The 23,988-nt window shown below is 34.4% G+C and overlaps 2 protein-coding genes across 5 annotated transcripts; one reads left to right on the forward strand and one right to left on the reverse strand.

Moving 5' to 3' along the window:
• The first annotated feature begins 209 nt into the window (after nt 1-209).
• Nucleotides 210-23,055, forward strand: cnpy1 (canopy FGF signaling regulator 1). Of its 4 annotated transcripts, XR_012372884.1 has the most exons (8): nt 211-459; nt 1,092-1,203; nt 5,172-5,287; nt 8,551-8,760; nt 9,280-9,355; nt 9,470-9,566; nt 12,427-12,510; nt 21,881-23,055. XR_012372884.1 is itself a non-coding variant. In XM_073875122.1 (6 exons), the coding sequence occupies exons 2-6, from the start codon at nt 1,104-1,106 to the stop codon at nt 10,533-10,535; spliced, it is 564 nt and encodes a 187-aa protein (XP_073731223.1). In that variant the 5' UTR covers nt 210-459; nt 1,092-1,103; the 3' UTR covers nt 10,536-11,504. The 4 variants fall into 4 exon arrangements, 1 of the variants encoding a protein (XP_073731223.1); XR_012372882.1 differs by lacking the exons at nt 12,427-12,510; nt 21,881-23,055 and adding an exon at nt 10,495-11,504; XR_012372883.1 differs by lacking the exons at nt 12,427-12,510; nt 21,881-23,055 and adding an exon at nt 10,495-11,504 and having other exon boundaries at nt 211-453; nt 1,088-1,203.
• en2b (engrailed homeobox 2b) lies at nt 15,307-18,924 on the reverse strand. The gene is made up of 2 exons (XM_055202037.2): nt 18,080-18,924; nt 15,307-16,386 (listed from the first exon to the last, which is right to left on the reverse strand). The coding sequence occupies exons 1-2, from the start codon at nt 18,549-18,551 to the stop codon at nt 16,070-16,072; spliced, it is 789 nt and encodes a 262-aa protein (XP_055058012.1). The 5' UTR covers nt 18,552-18,924; the 3' UTR covers nt 15,307-16,069.
• Nucleotides 23,056-23,988: the final 933 nt, after the last annotated feature.

Consider the following 23,988-nt stretch of genomic DNA (forward strand, 5'->3'; position numbering starts at 1 on the left):
TATGTATGTATTTATTGATTCATTCAATCATTTATGTGGAACAATATTAACAATTCAACATTCCTCCGCATGTACTATGATGAATGCCAGTGCTTGCTTGAGCTGCGTGTAGTGTTGTCTGGAGACACATCCGGGTATTTGACGTCTAGGCATTCGTTGTTCTCATTGGATAACCGTCGGAACTCTTGTGTTTCATTGGATGCTGCACCTGTCAATTCACAGTGTGGCCAGCAAGGTTGCTGGTCGTGGCAGCACGACAGACCGGCACGTACAGTTGTTTCTTTTGTATTAATAGAGGTTGTGTAATACATTTTCAAAAGGATACTGGGGAATTTTGTGTAAACGACCTGGTATCGAACTTCAAGTCTGCTTCGTCTTGGTAACGTTAGTTTGTAAGCAACGAAAACTTTAAACCGTGCCTCACCTCTCTTGTTGTTGTTCTCACGTGTCGTCTCTCAGGTAAGGCAGTAAACACCTTATTGACTGTACAAGATATGTTAATTAAATTAAAAGTAGGACTACAGTTTGGTCCCAAAATACCCTTCTAATTCTAAATATCGATGGTTTCTTATTGTTATAAGCGGCACTACGGGAAAAATAACCGTTTATTATATCTCACACGTGCAGCAGGTGGAAAACTTACGTATGTGTCCACGAGTTTGCACACAGTGCTATTCAGGTAGCATTAGCAGTAGAGTAAACGAAGTGCATCTACTATGAGTGTTGAGAACAATCTCGCCAGTGTTTTGGTGTTAGGATCTTTATGTCATTAGTGATGAATGGAGAGAGAATAAGGACACATTGCAGTTAGACAGGTAGGCCTATGATAAACAGAAATGATGACTAAAAAAATGAGGGGTCGAGATCAAGTGGGGGCGCCAGTTCATTCACAGCTTTATCATTCAAAAAGTTTAGCTGACTGGACTTAGAAAGTCAAACCACCAGGTGTAAACATAAGTATTTGCTCTAACGACGTCTTACTTGAACTAGACTATGTATTATATTACAATGTATTTTAATGCGAGTTATAGTGATATATTACATAAGATATTCAAATATGAGATTTTTTTCACCCATATGTTTTCATTCAGGAGGAGACCAAAATGTCACCATTGATTAAACAAGCTGGCCTTTTTCTTATGGCAGTGTTCATTTTGCCCAAGACAACTCAGTCAAAGAAAGATGAATTGCTCTACTGTTCAGGTATGATTTTGCAGGTTATCTATGGAAGAAATGCTGATGTATTACCTTTGTGCTAAACAAGTTTTGTTTATTAAGTATATTATGAAAGTGACTAGTGTTTTGCAGCTTTTAAACATGGTTCTCTGTACATTTAAAAATGACAGTGAGGTTCTCTGAGTTTTTGTGTATTTGATTTTCAAATCGATAAAATACGAATTTTGTTGTTACTTAATATCAAATTGTTGTTATACAATCAACTTCCTTAACAGTAATTTACAGTTACTGGATTTTACTTGAAGGTGTTAGTTCCCAACTCATTTTTTTATGTGTTTAGTCATATTATTTACTCATTTGTTGATAGGTCATCTAGTTAAACTCTTGATCCTTTCATACATATAATACATATTAAAGGAAACACTTTACAGTAAGGTTGTATTTGTTAATATTAATTAATACATTTAATCTTAATGTTTAAGATGGTATAATACAATATTGTTGCTGTCACCAATAAATGTTTGGTGTTGCTTGATTTTATAGTAAATTAAATTGCATGTATTCAGTTTTAAATAAGGATTGATGATAAAGGCCTACTACAGGGTTATGTAATCCCTTGTCTGATACCATCAGCTGAAGTTGCACAATATTTTTAATATTATGATTTGCATTCATTTTCATGAAAATAGTCTAAATTACTGTTATTACTGTAAATACTTCCCATCACTTTACTCTGTTTTGTAATGCTACTGTTTTTTAATGGTCTGTTTCATTTCACTGTGTATAGACCCCTTCAAGGTTTGTAAACATTAAATGACTATCGGGTGCGCGCGCAGCACGGGGTCGAACTGTTCATACCATTTAGGCTTTATAATTTAATCTAACAGTGCTGAAAAATGATGACTTACCTCAAATGAAGTGAGCATTACAAACACAAGCTTCTTTGATCTTTGCATTGTCCCAGTCTGCACGTTAATTGCTTGCAGACGCAGATGTTGTATTTTTTTGTTTTTGAGATTCTGCATGACTCGCGAAAACTTAACGGAAGACCTGGTGCGATTTTCACAGCCCTCGACGTAAGTAGGCATTTTTGACGATACCGAATAATACGCAACTGAATCTGCTGTAATGACTTTTCTGACCCCGACATGCGCAGTGGGAACAGCCTGTGACGTGAACCGTGAAGGGGTCTATTGAATCAGCTATATATGGTTGAAATGACAACAAAGCTTTTTGAACCTTGATTTAAAAAAAGAAGCATTTAAACAGTATTACATTATGGTTTCAGTATTATTTCACTAAATAACAAGCACAATGTGACAAGTGGTGTTTAAATTGTTTTTTAGATAACCTTAATGACACACTTAATGCTCACTTTACCATTTGGTATCAGTGTTTGTACCTACAGTAGATGGGCAGTACTGACCTTTATGGAGCTTGTATGTGTGGTTTCAAATCCATGTCTTTACTTTAGATTTCCCCTATCATATATCTTCAGTTTTATGGACATAAAAATCCTCATAAATTATACAGCATGATGGATCAGTAATGAGTTTAAGCTGTTTTCACAATCAATCAATCTCTTACCTATATTAAAAACAGTGTAGCCATTTCTCAGTTATTTGTTCATTACTTTCTAGTGAAACCTTAGCCTGGAACTGTTAGTAGCTGTTTTTATAAAGGGATATAAAGGGACTGTGATTTACATGCTCCTTATTCTGAATGCAATATTCAATCCAAATATTTATCCCAAATATTGCATCTTGATCTTCCAACCCAAATAATTCACACATTTCAAAGAATTGTTGAAATGTCATAATACAAAGTCAAGTGCTGCACAATTTGTAATGGTTAATATATTTTTGGGGTCTCTGTGTAGTCAATTCAAATTGCTGAAATGACATTAGAGCTAGGCAGATGAAGGGAACCATGCACAGTAAATGCTGATTTGTTAGAAATCATTTGTATGACAATTGATTCGATAAATAGATGGCTTAAAATGCAAACATGTTCTTTTTCGAAGTAGTGTCTTTAAAATAATTGTGAAATTATAAGGAAATATTTTTTAATTAAGTTTATAAAAAAGTAAGTAAAGTATATATAAATAAATCTTCAGTTTACAGTGGAGTAAATAGGCTGAACAGAATTTTAAGGAGGTAAACTGACAACTAAGCGATCAATGCTGTCAATTTTATATTGTTCAAAGCAGTAATGGGGAGTTACCAAAGAGTAGCATCTGCTTTTGAGAGAAATGTGTTTTCTCTTTGAAATTGTACATGAAGCATTGAACTTGACTTTTTTTTTATCATCTCATCTGACACTTTAGCTTAGTATGAATTTAGTTTTACAAAGGTTGATACATAATTTTCTCATTTGTTCCTGTGTCAATCTCAAAGATATACTTTTCAAACAACAATATTGAAAGAATCTAATCGGAGGTGTTATTATATTTACCTCTGCGTCAAATTATTTTATGTAAATATGGATTTATTATTATGTTCACCTTTATTTTGTTAAAAAGGGGAAAAAATGAAAAAATTGTTAAAAGTTAACTAGCAGTTTCATTGATGAACTCACTTTAATATGATCATAAACTCTAGTGTGCGCTCTGTGTAGTAAATATAAGATTGAAGTAATCAAAATCTGAATACTATTAATTTCATTTTATAGACAGTTAATGTTAAATTAACTGTCAAAACAAAGATTCGGGCTACTGCTTACTTTAGACCCAAGCTTTGGTTTGGCTTGCATTTTATATTTCTTCCAGCTATTTGGGGTTAGGAAGACCCAATAAATATAATTTATTTAATAATTTTAATATTTTTAACCCAAATATTTTTCTTTGCACATGAAACAGTGTAATTGTCCACATTTTGTATAACTGTTTCAGGTTACACAGAATTAAGTAATATGGTGCAAACAACAAATAATGTGGTGTCCATGTATGTGAACACACCAGGTCTTAGAAGGTTAACTTTAATCAAAACGTTAAAATCATTATTATACTAATCTTGATTCAATCTAATAGCAGTACGACTCTGTTTGCCACAACTTACAGTAAAAAACGACGTATATTAAGATCTGCAACATCAGTGTTGGGTATTATCTTGTCACTTGTTAGCTTCTTAGAACAATAGTGTACAATAAAAATAAAAAGTTTTGGTATAAAAATTATGTTCTTTAGATGACTGTTGATAAAGCCTTAAGTAAATTATCTTTTAAACAAAAATGAGCAAATATTCCAGCTACAAATTTTATATGGATTATCTTGACAAATCTTTTGAAAGCCCAACATCCCACCAAACTTGAATTGGCTATCATTTATCTGAATTGATTTGATTTCTTACTCAAATAATATATACAATTCACAAGTGTGTTTCATTTGGTTCTTACTGCAGGACTTAAATATGTTTTCTAAAATGACACTTATGTTGGTTTCTAATATAGAATAACATTAATAAAAGGCAAAATAAAACTTTTGAAAACTAGAGATGAGACCAAGCCTTTTTGGAAATTTAAGGGGTGTGAAAAGCTTGGCTCAGATAAAGCCTAGTTTTAGCTCCGCCCAGGCTTGGCAGTTGCCATGGAAATATAGCAAGCATGACTAAGCACTAGACACCAAACTAATGTTTTTAACAGAAGCAAAGCTAGCGCTGTGGTACTTATTAGCAATAGTCTGTAATACCTTATATTGTAATTTTGTATCCAGTTAAAAAGTAGCTTGAAATATTATTTGCATTTAAATGATTTCAGTACAAACATGCATAGAATGAAAAGGCCTGTATATTTGTTGAAACTGCCTCTAATATTACAAACACCAATGATGTCAACATCCATGCTTTTTCTCCCCCAATTTTGATGAGTTTGCAGGTAAAAATATTTTGATATCTGATAGATTTTAATAAATGAGATCCACTTTGATATTAGTAAAGGCTGCTTTTTATTTGCTAATTTGTACTTTTTTTTCCATTATTGTGTGTGTTTTTGTTTTCTAGCCTGCTTGGCAATTGCAGATGAATTGAACTATTCAATCAGTCAAACTGATCCAAAAAAGACAATTCATGTTGGTGGATTCAGACTCAACCCAGATGGAAGTCTTACTGATAAAAAGGTATCGTTCAATTGTTATACAATCATTATCTTTTTCAATTTACAATGAAAGCAACTTTTCACACTTCCTTAAAATGCAAATTAATAATAGTTGTTTACTTTTGTGATGTTTAATGTTACCAACCTCATAACAGAAATGTTCATCTTTTAGATAATAGTTTTGTGCTATTTAGCAGATACTTAAAAACAGGGAAAGTCCTTGTATATCATGTTTAAATGTTTTGTTTAAGCCAGTAACATTGAAAGATAAGGAGATTGTAATGTCGGTAACTCCTGATGTCACAACTTGCATATTGATTAATTGTACAATTAAAAATGCATTTTACAGATGTAATGGTTTGCTTAGAATGCTTTTTTTGGTTTGTTTGTTTGTTTTGTTGTTGCTTATTTACTGTAGTTACCTGTTTAATATTTCCTGGTGTTTGCAACTTGTACTGTTTGCTTGAGTAAAGGAAGCCATTTTCACCGTTTCCTTTTCAGCAAGTGGTGTCAATGTGTAAAGGTCAGCCCAAATGAACTCAAAGCCCTGACCCTTGGTATCCAGGGACTGTCATTAGGTGCCTGACTCCACTATTGATTAGGGGTTAATCCCCTTTTGATTGTAACTGTTGCCTAATAAGTGTTTGTTCAGGTCTGACTTTTCCCCTCCTTTCTCAGACTGTTTTAACTGTGGGTTAAATATGTTTGTCAACCTTTTTGATGAGAAATGTACCATCAGTAACGCGCTCAGCTAATTGCATACGGGACTGAAGCCTGTATTACATACACTATCTAGGTAAAAAATAGCAGATTTTTGTCTGTTTTTTAACAATACCTGAAAAATCTGTTGTGTCTCACATCACTGCAGATGAAACAGTTGATTAATGAAGTACTTAATGTTTGTTTGATGCACACAGTACATCTGGTTTTGCCTCATTTTAGTCATTTATCAGCTCATTGGGGTGAAGTCAGAAAGGTGTTTTTTAATTACATATTACATTTCTTACAACGACTCACGAAGCTACAACAAATCATGAATTTGGTTGTCAAATCAAGTACTCTTTTATCATCCTCCTCATTTCAGATTTTGAGCATTGTAAAGAAATGTAGTTAATCACAAATGTGTTACAACTCCAGAAAGTGTGACAGCTGACTGTAAAGATTATGCTTATATGATGTCTGTCGTATATATTTATACATTTTGCACGACCACCTTAAGAATTAATCATGAAAATAAATAAATAAACAGCTTTTCTTCAATCTTAAGGAGGCGAAACAGAAGCAGTGTAGCAGAACTCGCTCACTGTTCTAGTGCTGCCTCACGATTAGTCGCGACTAATCGTTTGCAGAATAAAAGTTTTTGTTTACATAATATTTGTGTGTGTACTGTGTATAATAATTATGTATATATAAACACACACACATACATGTAGAATTTTAAGAAAAAAAATATTAATATAATAAATATTTCTATTTATATTTTATATATAAATATAAACATGTATATACACATGCAAATATTTCTTAATTAAATACATGCGTGTCTGTGTGTGTATTTATACATAATTATTATACACAGTACACACACATATATTATGTATACAAAAACTTTTATTTTGCAAACGATTAGTTGCGACTAATCGTGACTCGGCACTACACTGTTCCCTGTGATCGGCTTCGCTTTAAAATAAATGCTAAATAAATCTCCCCAAAGCTGTTTCTCTTTTCATACTTTGTTCACTTTCACAGAAGCCGCAGGTGAACATCTGCAGTGTTTTAACAGCATCATTGTCTTTTTTTTAGCATTTTTAACATGTTTCTTGTGTGTATATAAACCAACATGAATAAACCTTTTAAAATAAATCTATTACAGAATCTTAGCATGTGTTTAAGCAGTTTTGCAAAGTTTAGGGAGGCAAAATGAAAATGAAATGCCTGTGTCCCAACATCACAATGATGCCTGGCTTTCCAATAGGAATTCAGTGAAGGATGGCATCCCTGAGAAGCCTTTTCTCTGGCTGGGCCGCCCGGACCCCCCTTCTTTATTCCTAGAGAAATTCTTTATTGACAGCTTCTATTCAAACCCTTCAGACTGTTACGGGGAGGATTTTAATTCCCCACCATTTTCAGGATTGCATGATAAGGAGTCGGCAGAGGATGCACCCATCCTTTCTGTTAGATCCAGTGGGGAGATGTGATTGCTTTTTTGACTTTTGTACAAGACAGATCCTCTCCTGTTGTTTTCAGATGGCTGAAGTACCTTGAAGTTTAATGAGTTGAATTTAAAGCTTCAATCGGTGAAGATTAAAAGTATGATATTCCAATTTTTGTGAAAGCACAAAAAGCAGATTTCATTATATGTTAAATGTTTAATACTGAAAGGGTTTATTTGGCCCGGTGAACAATATTTCCTTATCCTGCATAGATAGAGAGGCAGTTCTTAGTTCACAGATTTTTGATCATGCATTGTCTTATCTTTTGGTCCATCTGAGTGCATTCAGTTTTTTTAATTAAAAAAGATGGGGGATGTGTGGCTAGGTTGCTGTCCTTCCATGGGACCTTTTATGTTATTTGTGACCAGATGGCAGTGAGCCACGGAAGCTTCTTTATGTCACCAAGGCTCACGATAGAGGAGGGGGTAGAGACGCCCTCATAATGTAATCAGTGAGACCGGAAGGGTCCATACTGTGTCTGAAAGGGGACAATGGGGTCAGGGATATATCTACATCGCAAGGAAAATCCAGCTCATCTGCAACCTGTCCTCTTTCCAATAACCCCCTGACCAACCCCACCACCTCTTTTGACCGGCCTGACAAGGAAAACTTCCTGCTTTGATCATTGGAGGGTGGAGGAGATGAGCTCCCCGAGAGAACCAAAGGATGGGACTCTACTGTTTACCCTGCACTTGGCTGCTGTTGACAACTCCCCTCCCCACCGGTTACCCCCCGCTCTCCAGCTCTTTCACTCACTCCGCCCCCGTCACCCTTTCCCCTTTCTCCTTCCGGGGAAGGCCATAGGGGCGGGAGCAGGGTGCACCTTGACCTGTCTAGACACCACAGTGTGTTTTTGTTCTGTTGCCAAGGCAAGGGGATCTACTTTTCTAACTTTGGAGGTGCAGGTTAAAAGTCAGTCTTGTGGCACAGGGGATGTGTATAGATAGGAAAGGAAGGAAAAAGTCATCTAAGTGACCTTGCCGCCCTGCTATTAAGAAATGGAAAAGGGTCGATTTGATAACTTTGTCAATTAGTCATTCTTTAATATTTTCTTGTTTTATTTTTTCGATAGGTTCCTCTTGTTAGGTCAGAGACTCACTTGACAGAACTGCTGGAAGGAGTTTGTAACAGCATGAGTGATTATGCTCTCTATGAAGACCCTGTCTCTAAAGAAAAGAGCTACAAGAGGTTTGCACCCAGAGACAATGATGGCGGGAATTTTCCGGATTTTAAAAATTTTAAGTTTGATGGACCAGAGGGTTCCACGGCTTTGAAATTTGCTTGTGAGTAGCAATTCAGTTCATTTTTTTACAGAGTTGATTTTAATTTCAGAATAAATGAAGACGGAAAACTGAGGTGGATAGTGTTAAAAAAAGTTTTAATAATTTGTAATACATTTTTGCTTATTTCATGTCAAAAATATGTGCAGTGTAAATGCTTATAATTTTTTTTCTGCTATCTGAGAGTTAAGTAAATGAATTTTAAATGATCATGAATTCAATTAAATGAAACACAACTTTGATTCAAAAGTTTAGGAATTGTTACATGCTTTATTTGCACAACCTCTGAATCATCAACATCGAGCTTCTTTCCTACATCCCAGTATAATTTGCCCCTAATATAAGTTTAGAGAAATTGTGTTACTGTTTGTTTTCAGATAAGCCCGTTGCTTTATATTTGCACTAAATTATAACACTTCAAAAGCTAAAAGTAGTGTACATATAAGTGTTCTCATCTGACTTAACACTATTTATATTTATTTATTTTTCATATGTAATATTTATTTTACATGCCCAATCAGTGAAATGGCTAGATGCCAGTAAGTTGCCTCGTAGACCATCCAAGATGGCAGATCTCCCAACAGTACAGCACTAAAGGTGGCGGCTGCCTGTTACTGTTTAAATTTTGACTTTTTAATGGCCACTACTTTAGCTTTTTCTGTCAACCTGACATTGTTTTTTTTAACTATATTTTCAAAATGGGATTTGCAGTGTGAAAGCATCGTAGAAGAACTGGAAGATGATATCCTCTCTCTCTTCGCCACTGAGTCAGATCATGTGGCTAAGACGCTGTGCAATGAACTATCAGGTATATATTTACATGCTGGTGTAACGCACATCCTTTAATTTACAAGGTTGTTAAATAAGTATGTTTATGCAGGAATCTAATATAATACATTTGCATGTACTGATGTATGAGATAAATATAAAATAAATGAATAAAATATATTTTACTACCAATGTAACATCTTAATATGCATTTTATGCTTTCTCAATGCTTAAAGCATCGCAGTTTATGCTTATAACACTGAGAGTATGAACTGTAATATTTAATAAAAGCCAAATGATTATTACAAGAATAAAGATATAAAGGGGACTGGATGTATTTTATAGTGTTATAGCTAGAATTTCAAGTGATCCAATTATGTTTTTTTATGTTAACCCTCAAGATATGCATAAATTATTGTAGACAATTTACTTAGTAATTAAAATATTTGACTAACTAAAGCAACACTATTGTTGTTGGCAAAAAATGGAAAAAGAAAGCATATAGAAATATTAACATGTAAATTACATTACACCATAATACCAATATAATACATTACACCTTAATGACATTTTTCTAGCAAAAGACTAATAATTATCATTAATTTTTTTAACATTTAATGCAGTGTTTACATTTGTTTAGGGGAATTTGCAATTATACAACATAACTAATACAAATGCATGATATAGTTTAAAAAGATTGTGCATTGATTTTTTTGTTAGCTGTGAACTTTAAAAGGCATGTTGTTCTTGAGTGCTTTTGTTAGGGTTAAGTGTCTTATGTAGGTTAGGTTAGGCTACAGTAGGTCACAAACATTGGTTGTTTGTTTTTAATACTTTTAAATTCTCAAAAAAACAACCAGAAAAATATTTGTGATTTTTAAATAATTAAAATGATAATTTGAGGCTTAATTAAATATGTAATGCTTAAATAATTTTGTTTCTTTTTCTTTTGTTTTGTTTTATATCAGGTCACTGTAAGAGCTCTGTTTTCCAGCACAGTGAACTTTAGTTTATTATTGACCTACGCTGAAGAACGCCAAAAACCCAGAAAATCGAGACCTTACATTTTCTCACTGCTGTTTTTTCATGCAATTATGATTTAGCAGGTTAGCAAAACAAAATATAAATTGACCAAAGAGGTTTTCACTGATGAGATTTGAAAACCCTTTTTTTCTTTTTTATTGATAATTGTATATTGAACCCTTGGACATAGTTTAGCAATTGTATGTATTATATGAATTCTGTGTAAATACCTACAGAAAATTTCTAAACTACCTTTTATGTACATTGTTCGCATTAAATGTAACATGGTTTAATTCAAAAATAAACTCTTTTTAATTTCAATTTATAAATAACACATAAAAATAAAAATATATGAAGTTTATCAATATGGTTGTTAAATGCATCTTTTCATACATGGCATGTTTTTCATTGTTCAGAACTGTTAAGAAATGTTAGCAGGCCAGTTAGAAGCAAAGTAGTCAAGACAGGTTTTATCATCCCAAATCATTTCACAGCACAGTCTGCTTGTTTTGTTCTGATGTCCCATGTCTGTATAAGTCGGCTTTTTGAACATGGCCGCTGGGTAAGCATGATGGCATGTCTTTCGCACCCTTCCCTCACAGCTCCCTTCATGCAGAACTACGCATGCGCCAGTGTGGCAGCAGCACGGGGGCAGGTCCTGTTTTGGGAGAGTAAAGAGCAGGAGACGCCATGATTGCTTAGCTTGGCAAGTGGGACGATATGGGTGTCAGCCAAATCGCCGAAGAGGAAAGTGACAATGCTCACTGCTTTCCTTGATATTGTTGGGTTGTTTAACACAAGTCTGTTCCCTGTGTGCAGTGGAAAAAATTTTGATTTTGTCATGTAGTTTCATATGGGACATATACTGCTTGGCTGTTTTCTAGATATAGCAATTTTGACACGTGATCTTAAAGCTTAATTTCTGGGGTAAAATAAAAACTTGCTATAAAGTGAATTATTATTATCATTGCCGTGTGAAATGCTATAACAACCAAATTGCTGTTTTCCCAAGATTTTTAGGCACTTTCTTCCTTTTGTGTTTATATATTGAAGTAAAATCCTGTGTGTATTTAAGTAACCCCAACACCCCCCAGCCTCCAAACTTTCTTTTCAGGTTGCAGGAAGCCACTTGTTTGGAAAGTTGGTTGTAGCCTTAGAAAGAAGCTTATTTCTATTGTGTTTACACTGTGTTTGTGCTTTGAGCTTAAGTACGTTACACATCAAGTGTTACCACTGTTTTGTTGGATAGGACTTAAAACAAAGTGAACTGGACAGCTAAGCATTAATTTCCCATGCATGGCAAATGCTTGATTTGATTGCAACAAACACCATAGCTTTACTTCACTAAGTGGCAACATTCCCAATGAAAGTAATGCTTTCGTTGCCATTTTGTGAAGTTAGTCAAAATGGACCATAAGGTATGGACATTCAAAAATATATATAAGTGAAATTTGATCTCTTTCTTAAATTCACTATAAAGTTCAACTGCTGAGCTGTGGCGTTAACTTGTATTCTAACAAGATTAAAATATATTTGTCCTGGAGATTAGCATACTTAAATCCTTTTTTGCTTTTTCTGAACTGGCAGTGCGCTTTGATCTTTGTTGCGTGGCAAGAGCCTGGCTTTGGCTTGGCCATCCGAGTGCCAAGTGTGAAATTGGCCTGATGTCATCCCCATTCTTCACCCTCTACATCTTTCAGTGCCTTAATTATATTTCCGCCACAAAGCCCAGCTCTTCATTGCATATTCAAGTTTGACTAGGAAGCATTCAAAAACTATAGATAAATGACTCAGTTGGAAAGGGGACAAGATGGGCCTTTCTGTGATACGCAGACAAGGGAGATCAACACTGCTCTGATGTGTATTTTCTTTTTTAGAGTGACTGGCCTTAGGAACCCTAGCCATTCAGAATTTGGTAAGACCTCTTTAGGGAGAAGAAAATATGAATGTGCATTTATGAGGTAAGTTGAAACACTGAAGAATTGAAGTTGCTGGTCTTTAGAGTTAACTCTAGTTTGTTGTATGGATTTTAAATCTTCGAACATTTGCGAACCCTAAAGGTTGGCAGTAGCCTACACTCTTTAAAAATAAAGGTTCTTGAAAGGGTCTTCAGTGATGCCATAGAAGAACCTTTTTTGGTTCTTCAAAAAAAACATGTATTTTATACATTTTTATAATCTTTTGTGAAACGTAAAGGTTCTTCAGATATTACAGGTGCTTTGAAAAACCATTTAAACAGAAAATGTTCTTCTATAGCATCGTAAAGCACCTTTTATTTTTTAATCTCTTGGATGAAACCGCTTATGGAAGGAATGTGTTAAGTTTTATGGTCACTGAATTTTTTGCTCATTTTTCCGTGGCATTCTTACGGATCTCCGCATTTTTCCGTGGCCCTGCCACGGACTGTCTTTTTCCGTGGCATTCTCACGGATTGGTTACTTAACTGTTTTCATAAAATGACATCCTAGTCTAAACCCAACTCTAACCCCAAGGCCAGGCGACAATTGTTTAAAGTTTAGAAAATATAAAATAATAAATCAGAAAAAATAGTATAAACCAATACTTAAAGTTACGTACTAACGCAAACACCAAATCTAACCCTAAACCGAAGCGACAATGGTTTGAAAATAGGAAAAAGCAGTTGAGTGGCCAATCCGTCACAGTGCCACGAGGGGGACGGTCCGTGGCACGGCCACGGAGGGTGCGGGGATCGGTGAGGGTGACACGGAAAAATTTGCAAAAAATTCCCTGACTATCTCACGGAACTTTGTTAGATCATGTTGCAAAAATGAAACCACTTTGCTTCACAGAACTGAATGTTTCAAGAACTATATCAGACACTTTCATTTCAAAATAAGTTTCAAAATAGTGAGAGCAATTAATGAGGTGCCTTGAAGATCTGTGTTGAAGGAGGTGATGAAATGTGGATGAAAAGAAATGAGCCACCTGCAGCTGTGACAGGAGGCTTTGACCTTCAACGGGGTCTCCCGGCCACAGACTTTATTCAGAAGCCTAGCTGTGCGTCTGAGCAGCAACTGCCTTTCTCTTCCTGGTGAAAACTCATCGAGTCAGTGGCCGTTGGGCGTTACTTCCACATACAAGCCTGGCAAGAATAGAAATGCAGATGAGACTCTGTGGCATTGAGGAACAGGTCAATGCTGGGAATGGTTCTCAGAGATAGTTCGCCTTTTGTGTTGGTTCTATTCACTAATGCGACTTCTCTAGAAATGTTTTCGCGGCATCAGGTAACACTTAAGAATGTGTTAGGTTTTTCTGGTTTGTTGTTGAGCATTACCAGTGCCCATAGGTTATGCCCACTGTGTAAATACATCAGAGCATTATTTACAAACACCAAAACTACCTTAATATTTGTTATATGAAATGAATCATGAATGTTATATTACGTTTAATATTGCACTGATTTATGGATTTAATTGCTTATGTAGGCTACTCTTTGAATAACTACCAAACACGTTAAACTGGTGGAAAAGTGCTTAACTGTAAATGCTCTTAAAAACTTGATTATATTATAATAATAGACAAAACTTTAAACTGAGTTAGAAATAACTGACCGCCATCAGTGTATTTCAGTTTCATTGAATTGTTTGTTGCCGTCTTAATTCTTAACATTCTGACTGAACTTGCATTTAAAAGCAGCATTTGACTCCCCCAAGTGTTGATAGTTGGACTAAGTCTGAGTTTTGACGAAAGTCTTGTTTATTTATGTATAACCAGATCCCAGGATATATTTTTGGAGCGGACCAGGTGGGTAACATATCCCATAATGATCTATAGTGACCAAAATTTATTATTCAGGTGTTTTTTTTCTCACATTCAAGACTCCCTGATTGGGATCGAGCTGGTGCTAGAAAGTTTAAGAGCACGTACCCTTCAACTTGTCATGCTCAAACGTTTGTGCCATTATACTTATAACAATGAGTCAGTTAAATTTTGGATATTCGTATGTTTTAAGCATGTTTTAAATGTATTATTTTTTTCTCATTGCTGCACATCTACGGCTGTTTTTACTTAGCCTATTTTAAATTGTTTATATTTTTTAATGCCAATCTCCACAAAACTTTATGCCCCGCCTTCTTAAGCAGCTAAATTTGAATCCAGTGTTGAAAAACAAATCCTGCTTCAGATAAAAAAAATTGGATTTCAGCTCCCATGCAGACATTACCTTCCTCTATTTAAAAACCAACAAAACATTTGTCAACCCTCCACAATGGTACAATAAATCTTTATTTTCTTGTCTTCCAGTTCTCATCTGAATCCGTTACACAAGTAAACGTTATAGAAATGTACATCTGTGTAATGCCAAACCAGTGACTTATATAATCAGAAAATAAAGTTAACTTCTGTACTTTTTCATATGCGTCTTTGTTTTGAAATGTGACAGTAAAAACTTATTCAAGCTCGCCCCACGTGCATGCTCTTGCGGAAAAAGTAGCCTATATTTGAAATGTATTTATTTTTATCCATTTAATTAAGTTCACATACTTCAAAACGTTTATTTACAAAATCTTATTGCAGTATTTCTTGGTGCTGGTGGTAATAAGGCTCCTTTGTTAACATAATATATAAATTTCGATGTTTTAAATGAAGAGAAAGTGGACAAAACTGCTATTCGAAAGCGTTTCTTAATATCCACTGGTGCAAAATCTCAAATTGTCATATAAACGTCAACATTGTACTGTTTCTTCAATTAAATAAAAAATATGAATCCACACTCAAAATAATAAGAAACAAGGCACGAAAATAAATAAAAGCATAACACCAAAAAAAAACATCAAATGCTTTCGTAAAAACTTTGCCAGAAATCTGTTTGAAAAAGATTAACATTTTATTGTACATTCCCAGCTAAGTTCATCCGACAACAAATAAGGTCATGTGTTTGCATTACAACTGGATATTTGTAATTCGAGGGTTTACTGCCATATGTATTCAGATGTCTAATTTCTGAAAATGTTAAGACATTTGTATCTATATGTGTATCATCATTGACGAATAATGTTTTCATAGACCATCTTTAAATACAATATACTGAATTATTTTAAGCATGATATAATTAATGTTGTCTTCTTAAATACCATGTCTCCGTAACAAAATTCAAGTCAAACGTTCATCCAGAGTAATAACATAAGGCTTGGAAATAAACAAACATTGAAATATGATAAAACATTTGACTATTTATTATTTAAATCACAGTTGCCTGAATGCAGCAGTAAAATCTTTGGACTTCAGCATGGATTAAACCGGTCACATGTGGCTCAACGTCAAGTTTCAATCAAATCGCTTTTTAAATAAAGAAGCGTCCTTTTCCTCGCAGACTCTCTGAAGTGTCAGTGTACAGCAGTGATATTAATTAAAAAGTTTTACACCACCGTACACATAAAGAATATATACATATAATATTGCAAAGTCACATGTCACACATAAAGTTTCATCCGTTTAATGCTGGTATTTTGTACACTGGCCCTTTTTAAATTATTGCATTTTAGATGTCCTCTTTTCATGTTAATCGCTGTCGGATTTGTCCTCCTTTCCTGATGTGGCGTGATTGTAGAGTCCCTGTGCCATCAGGTGTAATGCAAGTGTGTTTTTATTTCCCGAAGCTTTTTTAATCTTTGCTCTTTTGTTCTGAAACCAGATTTTGATTTGAGACTCGTTAAGGCCAAGTTCCTGGGCCAAAGCCTGCCTCCTTTGCTCTGTCAGGTACCGGTTATTCTGAAATTCAGTCTTGAGTCTCTGAAGTTGCTCGGCTGTGAAAGCTGTTCTTGGCCGCTTGTCGTCTTTACTTGGATTTTTCTTCTTTGGTTTGCGAGATCTTGGTCCTATATTTGAGAATACAAGAAGAAGGGTTACGATATGCTTATGACACAAGCTGAATTGAGCTTTTAATTAGACTAAATGTTTATATCTATAATAATAATAATAATAATAATAATAATAATAATACTAACGAAATAAACTGGAAAAATGAATTATTAACATGAAATGTTTCTGATCGTCTGCTTTAGTTTTGACTATGGAACCATGATGCATGCTTGATTTAGTGGAGTTGGTGGGGGTGGGGGTGACTGCTAAAAGGGAGGGGTGAAAGAGGCTTTCCCATCTGTGTTACCATAGGAACTACATTTATAGAGACTGTTTTTAATAAACTTGTTATAACTGTAACACCTGATGTTAACGCCAGTGGTCCAGCTCATTTTATTTTTATTTTCTTGTCTTATATAGTAACCAAATCTACCCATGGTTCCGTGGGGCTAACTGCTGACATATCTGTAGCCTATGAGATGAACCCTTGCTCGCACCCTATTTCTTCATATTTTATTTAGCTTAACCTTTTTTCGATTGCGTATGCTCATGCTGCGACTGCTTTTATGTTATTTTAGTCTGCTTTTGCGATCGAAAAATACATTTTGGCAAACATTAAACGTACCTAACACAATAGCAAGCTTCTTATATACTTTTAAAGTGAATATGGCCTGTCCAAATTTTTACCCCTTTATGAGACAATGTATTGAATTGTCTAAAAAGTTTTGACTTAATACTTCCACAGATTGCATGTTAAAATTGTTTAAGATTTATGAACCAGTTTATTTAAGAACATATTAATATTACAAGTTTCAACGTAACAGAAACTTGCGTTGCTACTTTGTGCGCCTTTTGAACTTCAGTTGTAACTAATTCATCTGCAATATATTACTAATTCGCATTCTCTTAATGTCTAAAATTATCCGAAGATTAATTTCATCTAATGGCGTTTTCTGTGTGGATAACATATATTTCAAAAGCTACTTTTGAAAAGATCAAATTTAGCATTTAGCTTCCATGGTGTGCCCAACTCCATTGTCAAAAATATGCAAATTATTTTATCAACAAAGACGTCGAAGCAACAATGGCGCAAAACTATCACTTCTTTTGGTTGGAAATAAAGGCAAAAATACTTAACGACCAGCCTTAAAATGTTAATATTTCATCAATTTGCCTTTTTTCAAACAACTTATGAAATTTCAAGTCGAATGTTAATGGAGGGCCGTATTGCATATGAAACTAGCATTTTGTATTATTAAGGATGTTCTACGGTAACCCGATTACATATTATCTTACTATATGCCTGTTTAAAATTAATAATAAAAATATAAATAAATAAATAAATAAATTGTGCTTATAAAATAATACATACTATAACAGTGGTAATATAATGAAGCCATTACTACTTAACCTTTTCCGCCTGTAAAAATTACAAATCTAATGTTGAAGAATGTTTTTAAATATTGGATTTTTTTCTTTAGTTATTTATATGGTTTTTAAAAACGACCGATAAGGTCACAAAAGGCTCCCTGACTCTTGGCGGGCCATTTCACATTCATAAAGAGCATTTGATTTATTTTTGTGTCACTTTTATCATTGGAAATTTCACCAACGAGTATTCTTTATTTTATCCTAAAGGCGTGCGAGAATTTATCACATAATATTGGCCTATGAGTTCTTAAAAATAACTATAAAGAATGATATTCATACCTGATGATGGCCTGTCGGAATATCGTGTGCAGTATACCCAGGCTGGCCACAGCATTTGCTTGTTCGCCGACACACCGTTACTTTGCGAGCAATCCGAATCTGAGCTTAAGCACTGATCTCCAGTCTCTGCACGGGCATTCAAAGGTGCGTCTGTGGTTATATCAGTTTTTTTAGAGGCGCTTACTGTGTGAGGACTCGAGGATCCTTCCCCTGACACTGGAGCTTCCACCTGCCCTAAACCGGGACCCGAAGGGCAACGATTCTCTCTCTCAACTATGTTAATTTCATCACGCCTGGGTCCTTCTTTTCTGCGGCCAAAGTCTGGTCTCAAAATGTTGTCGATGTAAAAGTTGGTTATTCTGTGCGGCAGTATGTTTCCAGGAGCCTGTAACAGGGGTAAAATAGCCCTATTGGACTCATCGCCGGAATCTTGACGCTCCACATCTCTGTTGCTGTGATCATTTTCTTCCATAGTGAAACTCTCCAAATGTTTTTTTAACCCTTCTTTCTCTCACACACACGTAGGGTTGAGTTCCAGCTTTTGTAGTATATTTCCTTATATACCGTCCTTTCCAGAAAAGTGAAACACTATGAAAACAGTAAACAAAAAATCATTTTTCTTTTGTTGGTTAACGACGAAAGCGCCACGCAGAAAGAAAAAACATAATTATACAAATTAATTCCACAGTGTGAGCCTTGTAATTGTTTTTATGTCTACTTTAACACGCTTGCAAATATTCACCAGTAGCAAAGCTACCGACCTGCTCTAGTAAATAAGGAGTGCAAACTGGCTCTGGAATACTTTCACTACGGATTTTTGTTCTTATTTTTAATACGAGTCCCCTAGTGACGTCGTAGTCCGGTATCCTAGACACGTGCCTTTGGCCAATCAACAGAGCGAAATTTTATCACATGACCCAATGACTCTGGAGTAAATGACAGCACCCCACCTCGCCTTATTTTCAATATTTAAAGCTATAGCCTACTCTGTAGCTAAAAGTGTTCAGCATCCCAATATTTTCACAAATTAACCTCTCTTAACAGAGCAACTAAATTATTTGACTAATTCATTTTTTTGCCTATATGTCATTTTTAATTTGCTGTCTTTTAAAACATGATGGTGAAATAGCGTTTATTAATCGCTTTGGGGGAGGGGTGTGTTCCATTTTCAAATCAGTCTTGGGTCACACTCTGCCCAAATTCGTAGACACATCAATTTACAATATATTCTTCACTGTTTTCAGTAAAGTTTTTTTACATATATCGCTAGCATTAATATATATATATATATATATATATATATATATATATATATATATATATATATATATATATATATATATATATATATATATATATATATATAAATTAAGGCGTGATTTTCGCACGCACTTTAACTCATCAAATATTGGAATAATTTTTTTAAGCAGTTCGGTTTTATTTTAAATTTCATCTTTTGGATAGGATGTTGTGTTAATAATAATATCGTTATATAACAAACCGCTATCGATTTAAATGTAAGGCTCCTATTCCAATTCCCCATCAGTCGTGATATGTTTAGTGTTATTAAACAGTAGTGATGCTGGTCAATGTGTTTGCAACAGCAAAATCACCGGTGTTAAATGTTCACTGCTGGTCTAGGCTATATATAGGCTAGGTATCAGGTCTCGTGGTACCCATAAACAACATCAGTGAACATTTAACACTAGTAATTTTGCTGTGCATAGTGTTAACACTTTAACTTTAAATTCGTTAAAAAATTACTTTCTTTCACTTTTGGACAGAAAAATGCTTGCTAAGAGTCATCACGTATCGTCGCAGAGCAATTCATTTCAGTAGTCCTAAACAGAAGTAGGTGGTGTATGGCCTTCTGTTCTAAAAGGAACCAACGAAGCAAACCAGACGTGGTCCTTGGACCGTACATGATGTCCTGGAGCGCCAAAATAAAACAAAACGATCACATAGAAGTTAACTCGTTGAAAAGTTTCAGTACAGGTTTGGGTCTTAGTGCAAGTCGACTGAGCAAACTAAAAAGCCACGCATAGCCCATATTGTGTCATTTAGTAGCAGAGCGTTAGCAGAGCTAATATAACTTGTGCTCACATTTTCGTTACAGGAAACTCATGGACAAATAAAGTTAATATTTCGTTTTCAACTGTTTCCACCTTACTGAGGGACCTTCAGCTTTAATTAAGGACCGTAAGTTTAGATAAACTTATGTATCTACTAATGCGTCGTTTAATGTTCATAACAATACCATTATGCAAGAAAATTACGTGGTAACGTATATATATTTAGAAATATATCATCTAACACATTTATAAATATATAAATAAAACGGAGTGCTGAAATTTTACGTTTTTTGGTAAAATTGTGCATCAGCAGAAGTTGTTTGTGACTTCTTGTGACGTGTTATCTGAATGTTTGAGGTGCGATTTCAGTTTGCTGTTGGTTTAACCCTTGGCCCTTACGACAACAAAAAATATATAATTACTTTTGCTATGCTTTTCTAGATGTACGTAGTAATAAAAAAGCCCAACGTGTTTAAGTATGCATGTAGGCTATTTTAGATTTACATTTTGACTTTTGAATAGCCTACGTGATCGGTGAATGCTGCTTTCCTTAAAACTTAATGTGGTACTCAGTTTCCTTAAGCCATAATAACAGGCCATTTAGAATAATGTTAAGTATACTATCAATATGTAAAAGTAAAACATTCAAGTTAATTTTAGATATTTAACTAAATTTACAATACGTTAAAGGCCGGCGTTAAAAATGTTTGAGACAGCGCTGGGTATGGTTTGTATGAAACTGGGCATCTGGTCATAGAATCTATACACAAGGACTAATTTAAATCTAATTTAAAATAAAATAAAATATTTACCTTAATTTAAAAATCGTTGCTTTTATGTCATATGTGTATTTTGGTGCTGTTGACAATTATACATGAATATGCTTTTTGAACAGTAGGCCTGTCGTTTAACTCATTGACATGTTGTGATTTCTGCATTAACCCAGAAATGTTATGAGTGTTATTATTAGTTGTTATTGCAGTCAAATCTTATCACGCCTGGTCTCCAATTCTTGAATGCAAAGTCAAAGACCTGCTACTCGTTTTAAAGCAAATTCCACCATATTCACGATGGCATATAAAGTCAAAAGACAGCTTGATAAAATGTAGCTTTATAAAACGAAAACGTTAAAGGGTGATCAGTTCAGAACGGTGGAATTCTAACTAATTTATTGATGTGGGCTTGATGATTTGTTTGAACTAAAATGACACCATTCAGTGAAAATTTTATTATTTAAGTGTGTATTAGTTTAGTAGGCTATGGGGTGTTTTTATTATTCTAATTTAATTTAACACGAGAGCGATGTTTATTAATAAACACATTGAAGGGGGATTCACATATGTCTCACGTAAAACTTTTTAATTGTTTCATCACATCATGTCACACTTGTCTTTCTCAAATAAATTCTTAAGGATTGACGTTTTTAATTTGATAAGCTTATCGTGATATACGTTAACACCAACCAACAAAACTAGTTTTTACTAGTTTTTTTTTACTAGTAAAGAATGGGCAATGTATTCTAGTTCCCTTTACTGTGTCCTCTGTATTTTCAAGAAAGTATAAATGCTGCGTATGGTCTTCAAAAACTTCTTCAAAGTTAAATTATTGCTCATGAACTTCATTTAAAGTAAAAATTTGCTTTAGACATCTTACTTTAAAGTTAGATGTGTTAAGATTTTTTTATTTAATTTTTCTTAAGTTTAATTTCTGCTTTTCTCTTTCACAAAAGGTCGCGCACAGAAGCTGAAAGGATCTGTGAATGCGCGCAAGGGCTTTTGCCAGCTCACAGATCATAGAGCTCAGATCAGCACAGATGTGACCCAGTCAATGGATGTGATATCGGGCCTATAACAATACTGGGGTCACACGGGATCTCCCAGCTTCCTGTTGCCCTTACAAAACAAACTGAAGAAATAGAAAAAAATCCTTGAGGGACTCAAGGGATGAGGATAAAGGTTACTGACCATTTCCTATTTTTGATTGCGGAGTATGAACTGTGACACGCATTATTTATATCACCATCATTGGTTTATCAATCAGGTTATCCGGTTAGCTTTTAAATGTGTTTATTATGCCACTTTCTTAGTAGTAAAATATCTCGTCTTGACATGTTTTTTCAAAACTCTAATTCTCAGCAACAAGTGCCAAATCAACCTTGAATAGTCTGACTATTAATAGTTTGAAACTTAAATCATTTTGTTTCAGAAAACTGATTGCTAAATGTAGAAAAAAATGTAGCAACATCTGTATGACTAATCTGGGTTTAGGTCTGTCATAATAAAGTGTGACGTGTGCTTTTTTCGAGCATATTTTAAGGCATAGTCAGTTCTTATTTTGCTAACTTCGGATGTTATAGCATGGCAGGACGCGGAAACAGACAGCTGTTACGGCCTTTTGAATAAACAACTTGCAACAGGTGTAGACCTACATCATATGCTTTTCATAAAATACTTTAATCGACAAATACAATTTGTAATACATAGGCTATAGTTATATAGCCATATATCCCCCTCTTCCAATAAAGCGGCTTTAGATATTTTGCCGAAAATAAACTTTTATCTTTTTTTAGATGATATCTTTAGAGGCATATTTGCTTGTAATGCAAAATAACAAGGTCATTTGCAATGAACATGAAAATTGTCTGAACGAAACTCTTTGGACAATGGTCTATCTAGACTGGTCAACCCAGAACACAAGTAGGTTTCTATAACACACGTCTTTCCTATGGACTTTTCCAAACCGTCAATCACCGATCAATTGAAAGACACGGCTTGTCTTACTAATTGTTGATAACATCATGGTTAAAGAGGTCAATTTTAAACAAGCCGCAGGATTTACATTCATTTATAATTTTCGAAGAGCAAATTGCTTATTTGAAGTTATTACAGTTTAAGTTTCACTATAGGAAAACCAGAAAGTAAAACTGCGTAACTTGATGAAATACTATTTTCTGTTTGTACAACCCACAATAAATTAACATTTAATTTAAAAATTGTTGAATCATAATACTTTTTTTGCAATTATTTAAAATTAATTATTAAAGAATTACAAGTATTTACACTTGTAAAATTGTAATAACTTCTATAAACATTGCAATGTTTAGTTTAAAGTTAAGGTGTAGTTTTTTTACTAGACTTTTAAAAATGGGTGATTATTTTTGTAAGACATGCTGATTATACGACAAATAAATGAAAAATAAATGTTGTGTCAAATGTATACGGTTTTGGACAACTGTGGACATTTTTTTTCATTCTATATGTTTTATATATTTGGCTTTTGTCAAAGCTTAACGTTTGTCGCTTTGAATTTATCTGTCATAACAAGTGTTGTTGTTATAAAGTTTGTCTTAAAGAAATAGTAGTCTTTGAAACTAAAATATTGTTTAATTTACTCCTCGCGTTTGTTTTCCCCAGAATCTTTTTAAGATATGGATTTTTTTTTTGAGGGGTAAAATATTGTGCGTATGCATATTGGATGAAAAAGAGCACGACGAAAGGAAGTTGAAAAGTGAAAAGAGTGTTCAAGTAAAGGTTGGGGACTTGGCGCCACGAAATCCTTTCTCGTTATTGTTTCGTGAAAGTTTGTCTTTGTCAGTCTGAGGTCAGGCATAACCGACTCGTGCACAATAGAGGTAACGCTCTGTGAGCACATAAAATAGAAAGTTTCAGTTTTGTTTTTGTTACTTTGTCTGTTATCCAAGTTTAAATTCACAAATATCTGTGACGTAAAGTGGCTCTTTTATTGCAGTGGTTGACGGATTCTCACTGTGCCTCTTTACAGTCTTTTTAGCTGATAAAAGCCACTCTTCCTGACTATTATGCGTGATTCTAATGCATT

Source organism: Misgurnus anguillicaudatus, chromosome 2 (genome assembly GCF_027580225.2).
Source record: "Misgurnus anguillicaudatus chromosome 2, ASM2758022v2, whole genome shotgun sequence".
NCBI lineage: Eukaryota > Metazoa > Chordata > Actinopteri > Cypriniformes > Cobitidae > Misgurnus > Misgurnus anguillicaudatus.